Here is a 12,700-nt window from a genome sequence, read left to right as displayed (position 1 = left end):
GTGTCCTTAGCCTGAAAATTGTCATGGCCAGGAAATGAGCTCATCCAGGCACTGATTTCCACCAGCTATGTTTAGTGCAGGAACATTTAAGTCCATGCCCAGTCTGGATAGAAATTGGATGACAGCTGAAGCACCATCCTCACCCCATGGGGAATGACCAGGGACTCATCTGTGCAGAGAAGTGTAATTTACACCCTGCAGATGGACTAATTCTTTCCAAATGTAGTCCCCCATCCTGCATACACTTCAGAAAGTGTATGACTTTACTCACTTGAGTAGATCGCTGAAGTCATAGCTGTTAGTATTAGTGGCTTCATTGTGAATTGCAGGTAGCTGCATGCAGTAGCTATTACTGCGTAAGGATTTGGGTGCGGTCAGTGACTACTCACATGAGTAAAGTCCCATACTTCTGTGAGCATATGCAGGATCAGGCTTAAATCCATTTTAAAACAATTGTGTTCTAGAACAGGATGCAAAACTTGTGAAGTTCCAATCTGTTTCTCTCTGGAAAAAAACTTGAGTTGCCTTTGATGTATCTTTCCCCAATAGACCCAAAGACGCAGAGTTGGAGCCTTTCAAAAGCTGTGAATGTGCTTTAGGCACCAGTTCCTTGAGGCAACTGACAATCTCAGCTGGAGTCTTCATTGCTTTTGTAGCACAAGCTTGTATGAAATACCTATTGCCATTGGGGAAAATAGTTTAAATGAGATGATAAAGGAAAATGTTTCACAGAACCTCAGACTAAAAACAACAGTCTGCAGGCTTGCAGAAACCAAAACTCTTGCGTTTCCTTTTCTCTAGCCATGACACACAATCAGCCTGAACCTGAATGGAGCTGGTCCCCTGCAGTTCCTATGGAAATGCTTTGAGATGGGATGTGCTCTGCAGCTATCAGGATCTGGCCAATGTTTTGCTACAGTTTACTTACAGGAAAAATAAGCAAACAAAGTGACTGATGATACAAAGAGACACATTCTCAATAACTTTGTAGACACTTAAATTGTACACTGAAAGAACATCCCTAGGACCTGTTTTGAACACTTAGATGAAGAGTTATAGGGAAGGGGAATAATTATCCTTTTTGTAATCAAGGTGATTGTTCAGGGTGTCCTTTCTCCACTCAGCTGTCTGGGTTCCCAGCCAGTTTTGGGAATGCAAGAGTTATTTAAAGACAGAGCAACTTGAGGTTACAAGCCACATTTACTGCAAATGTGATTTTTATCAGGGACAAGACAGCACATTCTTCCTTTGGATATTATGCCTGATTCCTGACTGCGTTTCCTATGGCATCTTTCTTTGTGTCTGTACGAAGTGAGTGTCACATGGCAATGTGTCAAACTGGGGATGTTTTACACTTGATTTGCATAAATGTAACTGAAATGTAACTTAAAGCACTGAAAAATCGAACCCATCTTCTGTGTTTGTCAAGTCAATCCTGACCCTTTGTTGCTCAAACAAAACTCCTGAGAACTTGGAACAGAATTTTGGCTGAATCTCTTAGAGAATCAGCCTTTAAACACATTGCTTTCAAGTCAAAGTCCAAGTCTTCAAATAAGGTGGAATCCCTAAAAGATGCGGTGGAATTTCATTTGAGAACAACTCTGGTACTTTTAGCATGTTAAAATCTCCCCTGTTCTGGTGACTAGGTTTATTAGACGTGGTGATATATTATTCTAGTAAAACTAAGACTGTGAGACTGAACATTTCATTCTATCCAGGGGAATTTTCTCTGGGCTACTGCTGGTTTTCCCTAACTGTGTAATTCTTTCTCGCATCAGTGTATTTGCAAAAACCAAGGCAGACAGTACTAATGCTTCCTGGGATTACAGTTTTGGCTAGAAACAGGGATAAAGGTCAGTAAGGACAGGTCTACAATGAGTGTTGTGTAGCTTAGACATACCTAAGATAGCTTAACCTAAAGTAACCTGGTTGCTGGTAGCAGTTTACCCATGGTAGCATGAGCTCACTTGAGAAAGAAGGTGAATTAGTTCATGCTGAGCTCTTTGCTGCTGCAGATAAACTACTTTTATTACCCAACTGAGCTAGGTTAAAGCCAGTGTGGATATGTCTAAATTACATGGCAGTCACCGCTATGATTTCAGTATAGACATACCCAAAGACAATGTAACACTTAATGCTTTTGGCGGTGCTGTTGCATTTTCACCACTGCTGACAACAGCAGGATCACTGCAGTAGACAGGATCTCCACAGCGGCTCAGTCATCTAGTCCTGCTCCAAGGAGGTACATGGGACTGTTGTTTTTTTGTTTTTGTTTTTTTAATCCTGTCTTTCGGTTCCAGCTCAGAAAAGAGTGGAGTTACACCATAATAGAGACAGTTAAGTCATAAAGTCATGAAGCTTTGATCTGAATCCAGATCTAATCTCTCCCTAAGTTATGGGGTAGGTTTGGCTCCAGGGAGTTTGTTCACTCCCATCTTAGTTATTGGCTTTGCCATTTCTCCTTCTTAGTCTACCTTCCATGCCTCCTGTTGTGTCTGGGCTTGTTTTGTGTGAACTGCTCATGATGACTCTTTGAGTTAGCATCTGGCCTGCTACTTCTCCTACTTTGGTGAGAGCATGGTGTCAAGTTCAGCGGTCATACTCACATGCCTGCAGAAAAGCAGTTTGAACAAGGAAAAGCTCCTGGGGTACAACAGGAATGTCTGTAGGCAGGGATGGTCTCTCTGAAGTTAAACCTACCAGCTGCTGGATGTCACTTATGCTTCACATAGTAAACACAATCTCTTGAGCAGAAACAAAATAATCCATCTTTTTCCCTCTGAGGGCATGCTGTTGGTAAATGCACGTAAGCTGCCTGTTCCTTAACACATAACATTAGTTTTCATTGCCTGTTGCACAGTATAGCATCACATTGGGCACAGCTGGAGAATGACAGTGTAATATGGGCACCAATTTGGTGGACATAAGTGCTGAGTTGACAAAACCTAGATAGATATTGCTTACCTATCCTGTGTATGGCTACGTAAGTTCTGCATTACAAGATCTGCATTGTCTATCCACATATCTCTATATGTGGAACACTACTGGCCCCTTGTCTGCCTATATACATCTTTTGTCTCTAGCCTTAGATTTTAAGCAATTTGGAGCAAGTATCATCCTTATTTTTCCCTAGCACGGTGAGGTCTTGATACATAACCAGGGTTCTTAGGTGATAATCATCATATTTTTATAGGGCAATACAGTGGGTCTACATTATACATGGTCAATAGGACAGTTAACATCTGGTTTGTCCAGATGTTCCTCTTTGGCAGGAGTTGCTGAGCAGTATCTAAGAAAGCAATCAGTAAAATATATGATTTAATTAAAATTGTTTTTTGATATTAGGAGATGTAGAATATTCATCTTAAAAATGTAAGCTGGTAGAGAGGACAAGTGAATGTGGCAGCAAAAAAAAAAAAAAAAAGCACCCATCAAGTCCTTTAGCTCTAGGTAGCGAAGTTAATGACACGAGAAACACAGATTTGAAAAAATAGAAAGAGCACAGGTCAGTCTGCAACTGTTTTTCATGAGTAGGTTGGATGCTCTGCTTTTTTAGAGGTCTGTTGTCTCCATTTCCAGGAAGAATTCCTTTGCTTTCCACTGGGTGCCTGGCTAACCATTCATTCCTAAGCTCTGCTTGTACATGTCTGGTAGCTCCAAACCAGCTTGTGATAAGACATGGACTCATCCTGCTTTAGTGCTCATATCAAATGTCTATGAAATTATGTTCCTTTCAATGCAATTTGTCTGCCTTTCCTGCAGGTGGTAATGGTATGGATTCCCTAACAAAGAAAACCAAACAAGATGGATCTGAAGTCACCGAAAGATGTAAGTAAAGATCCATATAAAAAATTGGTCCAAAATTTTACAGGCGATCAGATCTGAGCCTGGCCAGACATGAAGCCTGCATCTCCCTCAAGCTTCGCAGGAGTATGTCTTGTCATAGAGACCACAGTAAACTTTCAGGAGAATTTACACTGCTACATGCAACTAATCTTGCCTCATGGTGAAAAGCTGGACTTTGGTTCTGGATTCCTGGCACTGCTATAGCCCTCTTGTGTGATCTTGGACAAGTTGCTTTATGTTTCAGTGCAACACTTGTAAAACAGGGAGAGTATGTGTATACTGTAGGTCTTGTAGACATCACCAAGCTAGCTTTGAACTAGCAACACTTGCTGAATCACACATTCAGGAGCTTTTAGGCTGCTGCATGCAACAAATTTAAACTGGTTTAAACTAACTACCTTTTGGTACTGGCAGCAATGTGGAGATCAATTTGATCAAAAAGATCAATGTGAGTACCAAAGAAAAGGCAGCCAAACAGTGAATTTCTGTGAAAATCATAGGTGTCATATGTATTGGTTGGAAAACAGTTTGTCTGTATGGTCTCAAGAGCGTCCTAAAATTTGGCATAAAACCTGCCCCTTGCCTGGTTGGTTTAGAGCCCTAACTTTAACTTTTTCTTTCTACAGTTATTACAGAGACTGTAACCACAAGACTGACATCCTTACCACCAAGTAAGTGAATATTTAGGCATCAGATTTCTGCAGTATGTGCACTTCTGTGGATTTTGGTGCATTTGCTTGGTGTGACTTTGAAGTACTATGCAGTGTTCAGCAATCCCTCCTGTAATGTTAGTCACTATCAGAAAGGACAGTCTTTGGGGACCTGCTGACATGGCATGAGAAAGAAACTAATGGTGATGACTTAAGATTCATGTGCTAGACTTGAGCTCTTGAACTATCTGAGCAAGCATTGAGCAAGAGTTTATATTTTGATGCGTTGCCTCCAAAGAAGAAAGTCCCCTGTGGGTGAAGTTAAGAAAAGCTGGCCCATAGGTGAATAAGGGTATCCCCTGAAGAAGCAGGTGACACGATACAGTGATGGCACAGACAGATTGGCTGTAGGGTTCCCTGATTTGCTGTTTCCCCTTGCATATTCCTTAAATACTCTTTCTCCTAGCACAACACTCAGAGGGAGGTCAAAAAGTACAATACCAGCCTTTCCCTAGGATATAGCCAAAGAAGATCCATAAGAGATCATTTGGGGCAGGAGCTGTGATTTACACCTCCCTGCACCAGCATGAGGAAATCCTCTGCGCTTCTTGCATGTGATTCCTGAGTAAGAAAATTGCTTTGGGCTGGATAAAAAATGGAAGTGATGTATAGCCCTCAGTCACTTCAGCAGTCTTACCATTATGGTGCATCTCTGTGGCACAGTACAAGCCATGTATAGAGATCCCCAAGCTTGCTCTGAACAAGATAGCTTGGGTACTGGAAGTATAGAGCTTGGTCTAAGTAGTAGGCTAGGTGCAGTGCTACTCAAGTATGGTTCTATAGGTTCAAGTGCGCGATCAAATTCAGGTATCTGTACCCATCACTGTATTGTTCTGTGCATGCACAATCTTAGAGCTTGAGGAAGGAAAAGGGGTGCAGGATGACTGGCTTCTCCAGCACTGATAACTCCATCCACACAGATGGTTCCAAAGATGCCTTCTAGTCTAGTAATCACCAGCCCTGGATACCCCCTTGTGCTGCTGCTTTGCTCTTGTCCTGGTCTCATAGGCCATTAGGAAATCTCATTTTGTGTTTGTCTTGTACAGAAGGAGGGAGCAGCAGTGGGATCAAAACATCAGCCCACGGCGGAGGAAGTGGAGTAGAAAAGAGGACTTACACCCATGGCAGCAGCTATGTGACTTCAAGTAGGTAGTGAAAAAGCCCAGTGGGAATGAGCAGAGAGCAAAAGCAACTTAAACAGATCAGGGAAGGAGGCAGATGGGGAAAAAAGGGCACATCCCAAGGTTGCCTCCAACAGATGCTTATTGTTCTCAAACTTGTATGTGAATGGCGAGAGCAAGCTCACTGTGACTGTCCTGTTCCTACAACGTGATTGGCACTTCTAACTCTCACTGCTGTTAGTCAGCGTATAACTGGTATAACTGGTCAGTGTTTTTCACATGAACCATTCCCCTCAGAAAATACAACTTGGTCAAAACTGACACTTTCAGAAGGGAGATATGTTGATTTCAACTATATTTTTCATTAGGGAGAAACTGTGACAACAGTGTAACTGCCAAATGTCCAATCATTTTGTTTCAATCACAAGTTCCCGCACTTCTCTTGTGGACGTTTCCTATTTAAAGCCTCTGGGAATTTTTTGTTTCCCCAAAATTTTCAATGTTTTGACTTTCCATTCCTACCCAGGATGGAACAGATTCTCAACAGAAGGCAGAACCATTTTCCAGATGACCCTAGCTCTTTGAAATGCTGGGTATAAGTTATCTGGAGATTTGTTTTACATACCACAATCACATTTTCCAAGGGCAACTCTACAATAAGGGGTGCAAATCAGAGGCGAAAAGGATGACCCATCTCCTGAGCCATGCTCCTTTCCTTGTGAATATGCTATAATCACAGGCCTCTCTTTAAGGAGGTTTTTTCCTGTATTGTCAAAATGAAGGTGACAAGAGATGGGGAGAGCACCTGCCAGCCATTTCTCTATATACGTGATGCCCCCTGCTGCTGTTGTGGGATAGTTTGGGAAAGTAAAACCACACAAAGCGAGTATATTACAGAAATCCTTCCCAGCTCTTCAAAAGAGTTGAATAAACTGAGCAACTGAAGTGCAATATGGAGTGGGCACAATATGGAAGTGATTAGCACATGCCTCAGGAGACCTGTATACTCACAGGAAGCCCATAGCATATGAGGGCCAGATTCTGAAATCAGTTCCATCCATTTCTTTCAAGTCTAGAGGGACTCCACTGAATGAAGCAGACATAAACAGATTAGCGCTAGCCTAACTGGCAGTCAAACCCAGACCCAAAGACGCTCACTTCAGTGGTGCTTCAGGATACACTATCTTCTTGGCAGCCTGATTTTTTTTTTTAAGTCATTGCCTGTAGTGAGAGAACAATAATGCAAGCTGCTATGAGTTAATCAGTTTTGGGGTGTGCTGTATAGTCCCATGCTTTGGCAGATGCCTCCAACAGAAGCCTTGCATTCTCAGTGCCATTCCCTCCTATGTTTTAAATGGGAAAACACCACAGGCTCAATAACCACAAGAAGACTTAAGCAAAAAGCACTCCACTGAGATAGCAAAGGTGTGTCCTCTCTGTGCGAATAAGTGAACGATGTCTGCTGAAAGGATAAGGATATGGATTCCCATGCTGTCAGAGATATTGATTCCCATGCTGCTGAGCATTATCCCATCAGTGCTACCTGCTGCAGTATTTACAGAAGATTTTTCTATCTCCACATAACCCTGTGTCATGGATCTTGTTTTCCAGCAGCATTGCTTACATTCTCAATCAGCATCTCATCATATTTATGGTCCGTAACAGAAGACTTTAATTTACAGATGGGCCTGAACTCAAACCAGATCCTGTCCCCAGCCAAGCCCCAGTATTGCTCAGCTTTGGGGAAATAGCTGGTTCCTCTTTCTAGGCTAGAGCTTGCCCTCACTGATGTCTTCCTTTTGGCTTTAATGCTATCAGGATTTATATCTCTCCAAACAGGAGGGCTAGAACCACACATGCAAACCCCTTTGAACTTCAGAGATGTTCAGATCCAGATCCAATTTTTGTGGCTCTGTCTCACCCCTAATTCTAATCTACCCCTTCATTTTAATGTGAGATCCACTTATGCCAGCAAAGAATAACATGAGGCATCCCTTTACACCTATAAGATATATCTCTATTTTCTGAGGATGCTTTGTTTTACCTATAGGTGGAAGTGGTAGAATGAATTCTTCCTCCTCATCCTCCAGCTACAGGCAGGCACAGTCTCCCAGCTCTACTCTCACCAAATCACCTGCCTCAACCTTTGAAAGAAAAACCTATGTCACTCGCCATGCAGCATATGAAGGTATCATAGATTGGGTCTTAGAAATGGGGAATTAAAAGTGCACTGCAAATGCAAGAGAACTCTGTAAACATAAATCCCACTGTGAGCCAGTTAGGAAATGGGTCACAAAAGACAAACGTTAATGGAAATTAGCAACAGAGTCTTAGCTATAATCATGTTTAGCCAAATAATTTCCATGGCTTCATTGTAGCTGGAGGCTAAAAGCAGCTCAATATAGCAGCCAGTGGCTCTTTTTAGATAGAAATGCCTGTTGCCCCATAGGATATGGCAGATTTTGACATGAATAAATGTGTGGTTGCAAGGCTTCAATGTGGAATCTTTTTTTTTCTGCAGGGAGCTCCAGTGCAAATTCATCTCCAGAATTCCCTAGAAAGGAGTTGGGTATGTTTTTATATTATTGTCTTTTGGAAATCAGGCCAAAATCACATGTATCTGCCGTTCTGTGGCTTCTGGCATGGTATATTCCTGCAAGACACAAATCAATAAATCACATGTGATGTGCGTGGTGACTCCTGTGGGGCAGAAGGACTGTGGAGAGGAGTTGCACCTTGCTCTCCAATAGGTGACTTCAAAGCAGGCAATATAATCCTTTGCCACCAGTGGAGCTCATTGGAATTGATGTTAATGAATTTAAGAGATGAATTCGGCATAGTGTCTCTACCCCATGTCTATTTTAACAGAGATTGTGAGGCATGTCTGCTACACGCCACTCCTTATAGGTGATTCCCCCTTTAAGATCAGATAAGGAAGGAGCCAGACCAAGGGGAGACCTCGAGGAGTTTCCTGTCCCTAATCAGACATCTGCATCCAGCAGTGTGATCCAGGCCATTACTGTTATGTAGTGAGATGGTGTTGCATGCACACATTCATAGGTCTTTCTCTAACCTTGACTTCTAATTTACCTTCAAATTCCTTGCTGGGCCAAAGCAGGGGCATTGGCCAGATTTCTGATGTGTTGATGAAATAAATAGTGAATGGTCCAGAAGTGCTAAAGACTGTACATTTTTATTTAGACACCAATGTAATGGACTATAGGCAAAAGATTTGGGCATCAGGGTCCTCTGTCATACCCTGGCTAAACAGAGTAGCAATATGACATGCAGAAACGCAGCATTAACCTTTAGTTTTCAGAACTGTTACAGCAAATACAATTAATGCTGATCTTCTCTCACTGCAGCATCTTCTGCAACTAGAGGACGAAGTCAAAGCCGAGGTGAGTGAGGGTGGGCTTCTGGAAGAGCCCTTGTTTCCTTCTGGTGTCTTAGCTGTGCACCTTCTGAACAAGTTTCTCAGCTGGTATAACCTAGTTTGCTTGCACAGGAGTAATGTAGATTTTCACCCTCTGCAGGTCTGGACCACTGGGTTTTGAGCAATTGGCCAAGCAAACACAATAAGCAAAAATAGCACAATCATCAACAGGCAAAGCATTAGTGGAGGCATATGGGGAAATGTTCGTTCTAATAAGAGGACCTTCTTTGGGGATGGGATAGCTGAGGGCATCAAATACAGGACATAGAGAATTTCACCTCTAGGTCCCAAGTTCAAAATCAAGCCAAAGGCATGACACTCTAAAGTTCTGCTCAAGCTACAATATCACTCCCAAATTCATCAGCACTGTCCTTTTCCCTCCCTCTGTCATTTATACATCACTTGCAATAAATCTATCTGTTTATCCATCCACCCTTATTTAGCCACCACCACAATAATACCTAAGCTTCTCCAAAGTATTTAAATAGAGAAATAGTAGGCAACCCCTCTTGTCCTCCTTCCATTGATACCTGTTACAGGAAGAAGATGCTATTTGTCTAGCTGCATTCCCTGAAATGAGTTCCTGCCTCAGTGGATGGGAATGCAAAACTAGAAGTGGTGCAGTTCATTGCACCACCTTTTCACACAAATTTGATTTGTTTAGACCATTAAAAAATGTTCTTCCTTCTCTTCTACCACTTTATAAGGTGCTTGGGAACAAGTTGGATATAATTGATACAGAAAGACTTACTTTATATTTCCAGCTGCTGAGAAGGCAACTACAATGTCGCTTTATCCAAGTTCATCTTAATGATAGATATAAATCAGGAGGCATTGTTATAGCCCATTCAGGAGAGCATTGTAGTTGCCAATTATTTCCACCTGAGCTCTTTGCATTTTCCCCAACACTAAGAATATGAGCTCCCAAAGGCACCCTCCAAGCATAATGGAGCTGACACCAGAGGATTGTGCTCCAGCTTTCCACATTGCTTCAAAGAATAGTCCTAGTCTCACCTCTTCACTTGGCTGCCAGACGGAATGCTTTTTTCATAGTTCACTTACTGTTAGGTTTTACCTGGTGGAGCATATATCAGGCACTCCAGCTGACCAGTTTGTTCCCGGACAACCTGACTTAAAGTTCTTTTCTGTCGCTTGGTTTAACTGCATAGTAGCTCTGGATAGTAAAACCCAGTAGTAAAACTGGCTGATTGCCAGCAATTATGCTTAAATAAATTACCATTTGGGCCTTGACTGTTTAATTTCAAAGCAATTCTGGAGTAAGGAGTGTCCAATAAAAAAACCCTGCATATAAAAGTTAAACCAAATGAGCAAATAATTAACAATGGAGGCTTTAGAAATGGAGGCTTTTTTTCCTGGATAGCAGGTAGGCAGGACCACAGCTAATAACTCTTAAAAAAAACCCAGATGGTATTTGTGGTTCTGTATTTTCTTCTGCATTATGACTGTGTAAGAATAACTACAATAATTAATAGGATGCAGGAACAATCTTGATGTGATTAATGTATGCAAGACTGGACTTTATATTCCTCTATCACCTCCTTAACATGATACATAAGGTGCTATGCAACATTAAACATAAAGCATAAGTGAATTATGATTAAACATTATCATTTAGTAATTTCTCTTCATGGAGTGCTAAAGAGAGTGGTAGAGTCATTAAGAAAGTACTGTGAAATCATGAAAGTCCAGGTTCTGGTACTGAGCTTTACACCCAGCAGTGCCTTACTCATTCAGGAGTCCCAGTGTTTTCCATAAGACTACAGAGGAACTAAAATACTTTTCACTGCAACTAAAAGTTTCAGAAGCTAAACTAGTGTAAAAAAACACTTGGAAAAGCTCAAAGGAAGCCCATACACCATGCTGTAAATGCTGCCCAAGCCAAGCAGTAAGATAACAGAAAAAAGCAGGGAATTCACTTTTGCAGCCTGAAGGTCCATTCACACTGCTCAGGGCATAAATTCATGATGATCCATATTCATGATCTTCTTGTCTTTCCTTTTCTCTTATCTAGAGAGTGAAATCAGAGTACGGTTACAGAGCGCTTCTCCCTCGACCAGATGTAAGTGTCACAGCTCCTTTTTCAGAGTGAGCAGAGATGCTTGATTGTCCCTTCCTAAGAAGCAGATCTTAGGTGCCAATCCCATTTTAGCTCTGGGGGTAGTTTTGCTTTAATCCTGCCAGCAGGATCCCTTAGACTCAGCAGTCAGGACGGTAGATGGAATGTCATAAAATTTACCAGCACTGATTAAAAAAAAAAAAAAAAAAAAAATTGCACTGAACTCTCCCTTTCACTGCATGTAATTTTAACTGAAAGGAGTTTGCTTAGGGGTGGGCTTACATTTTGTCAGACTTCCTTTATTTAATCCCCTGAACAAGTCACTTATTGAGAGAGTCCTATTGCTAAATTTTCCTTTCTTCACTTTGGCCCTGATCCTGCTCTGATCTGAGCGAGATGCAAAACTCCAACAGACTTCAGTGGTGCAGGAAAGTCAGGAGCTGTTCAGGAATCCTTTGATTCTACTCATAGAGCAATGCAATTCTAAGAATAAGTCTGCCCTACAATAGGCATCTATTTAACTACCATAAGGGGTGCATTAGATTGCACAGGATTTTTGACCATGAATATCAATAGAGATCTTCATTAACAGGGTATCCCAACTGGTGTGCCAGACAGATTAGTATCCCTCCAGGGGGCCTGGGACAGCTTATGGTCCTAGAAACCAATCTAGAGATTCTGGAAATGCCCGTCTTGCCTATTGGATGCTTCATGCCTCACTCATGTTTAAGCATTAAGAGCATCTCTATTTGCTAATTATGCAATGCACTGAGATTATTTTAGATGTTTGTTTTCTCCCGTAGGGACCGAACTGGATGATGTGAAACGTCTAGTGAAAGGAAGTCGCTCAGCCAGCTGCAGTCCCACTCGTTCACCATCTAGCACTCTCCCGATCCCTAAGAAAGCTGTGATGGAGACGAAGATGGTAACAGAGAGTTCCCAGTCAGGTACCTGGCACCAGGATGTTAGTGACAGCAGAGCAGAACTCAGATAAACCCCAAGGCTTGAGACATAGCAATCTCTACCAACCCAAGAAGAGTGCTGGGAACAGCTCAAGCTAAAAATACTTGTTCTCTCCTTCAGAGCATAATGACAAAATAAAAAGGGTCAAAGTTTGACATGAGGGCCCCAGAGAGGGGCCATTTTTGACAGTTCACAAGTTCATTTCCTAATTTTCACAAAATGGAGTGATTTCCAGTTGAGACCTGCTGCCAATGGAGAGTAGAACTCAGAGCAAGCGGTTCTCTATCTTGGTATAAGCATCAGGACAGAGCCAGTGTTGTCAAACAGGCTAGTTTTGGCCCAGTAGCCAGCTCTTTACTGACCTCATGTGGCTTACTGGTCAGTGGATCTGCAGTGGACGGAAAGGTGCTCTTATACACCCCCTTTCTAAACTCTTTAATTCATGTGTCATCTCTGCTATCATGCTTTAGGCACTCAGAGTCAAATACACAGCTGGCATAACTCCAGGGAAGTCCACCAGTGTTCAACAGAGCAAACACTGCCTTCT

At 42.0% G+C, this 12,700-nt stretch overlaps 1 protein-coding gene across 2 annotated transcripts in view; it reads left to right on the top strand.

The window, feature by feature from the left end:
• The window catches only part of COL17A1 (collagen type XVII alpha 1 chain), a 64,276-nt gene that overhangs the window by 7,968 nt on the left and 43,608 nt on the right, over positions 1-12,700 (top strand). Inside the window, exons 2-9 of one of the 2 annotated variants that reach the window (XM_019502769.1) lie at positions 3,763-3,828; positions 4,473-4,517; positions 5,603-5,701; positions 7,728-7,865; positions 8,199-8,246; positions 9,043-9,078; positions 11,146-11,193; positions 11,994-12,137. In XM_019502769.1, the coding sequence (XP_019358314.1) occupies positions 3,774-3,828; positions 4,473-4,517; positions 5,603-5,701; positions 7,728-7,865; positions 8,199-8,246; positions 9,043-9,078; positions 11,146-11,193; positions 11,994-12,137 (613 nt within the window). In that variant the 5' untranslated portion in view covers positions 3,763-3,773. The remainder of the gene's footprint in view (positions 1-3,762; positions 3,829-4,472; positions 4,518-5,602; positions 5,702-7,727; positions 7,866-8,198; positions 8,247-9,042; positions 9,079-11,145; positions 11,194-11,993; positions 12,138-12,700) is intronic. The other variant, XM_019502770.1, reaches the window with a different exon arrangement.

The sequence above is a fragment of the Gavialis gangeticus genome, unplaced genomic scaffold (assembly GCF_001723915.1).
Source record: "Gavialis gangeticus isolate Ggan-Ray unplaced genomic scaffold, GavGan_comp1, whole genome shotgun sequence".
Taxonomy (NCBI): domain Eukaryota; kingdom Metazoa; phylum Chordata; order Crocodylia; family Gavialidae; genus Gavialis; species Gavialis gangeticus.
This window is presented reverse-complemented; position numbering and strand designations above follow the sequence as displayed.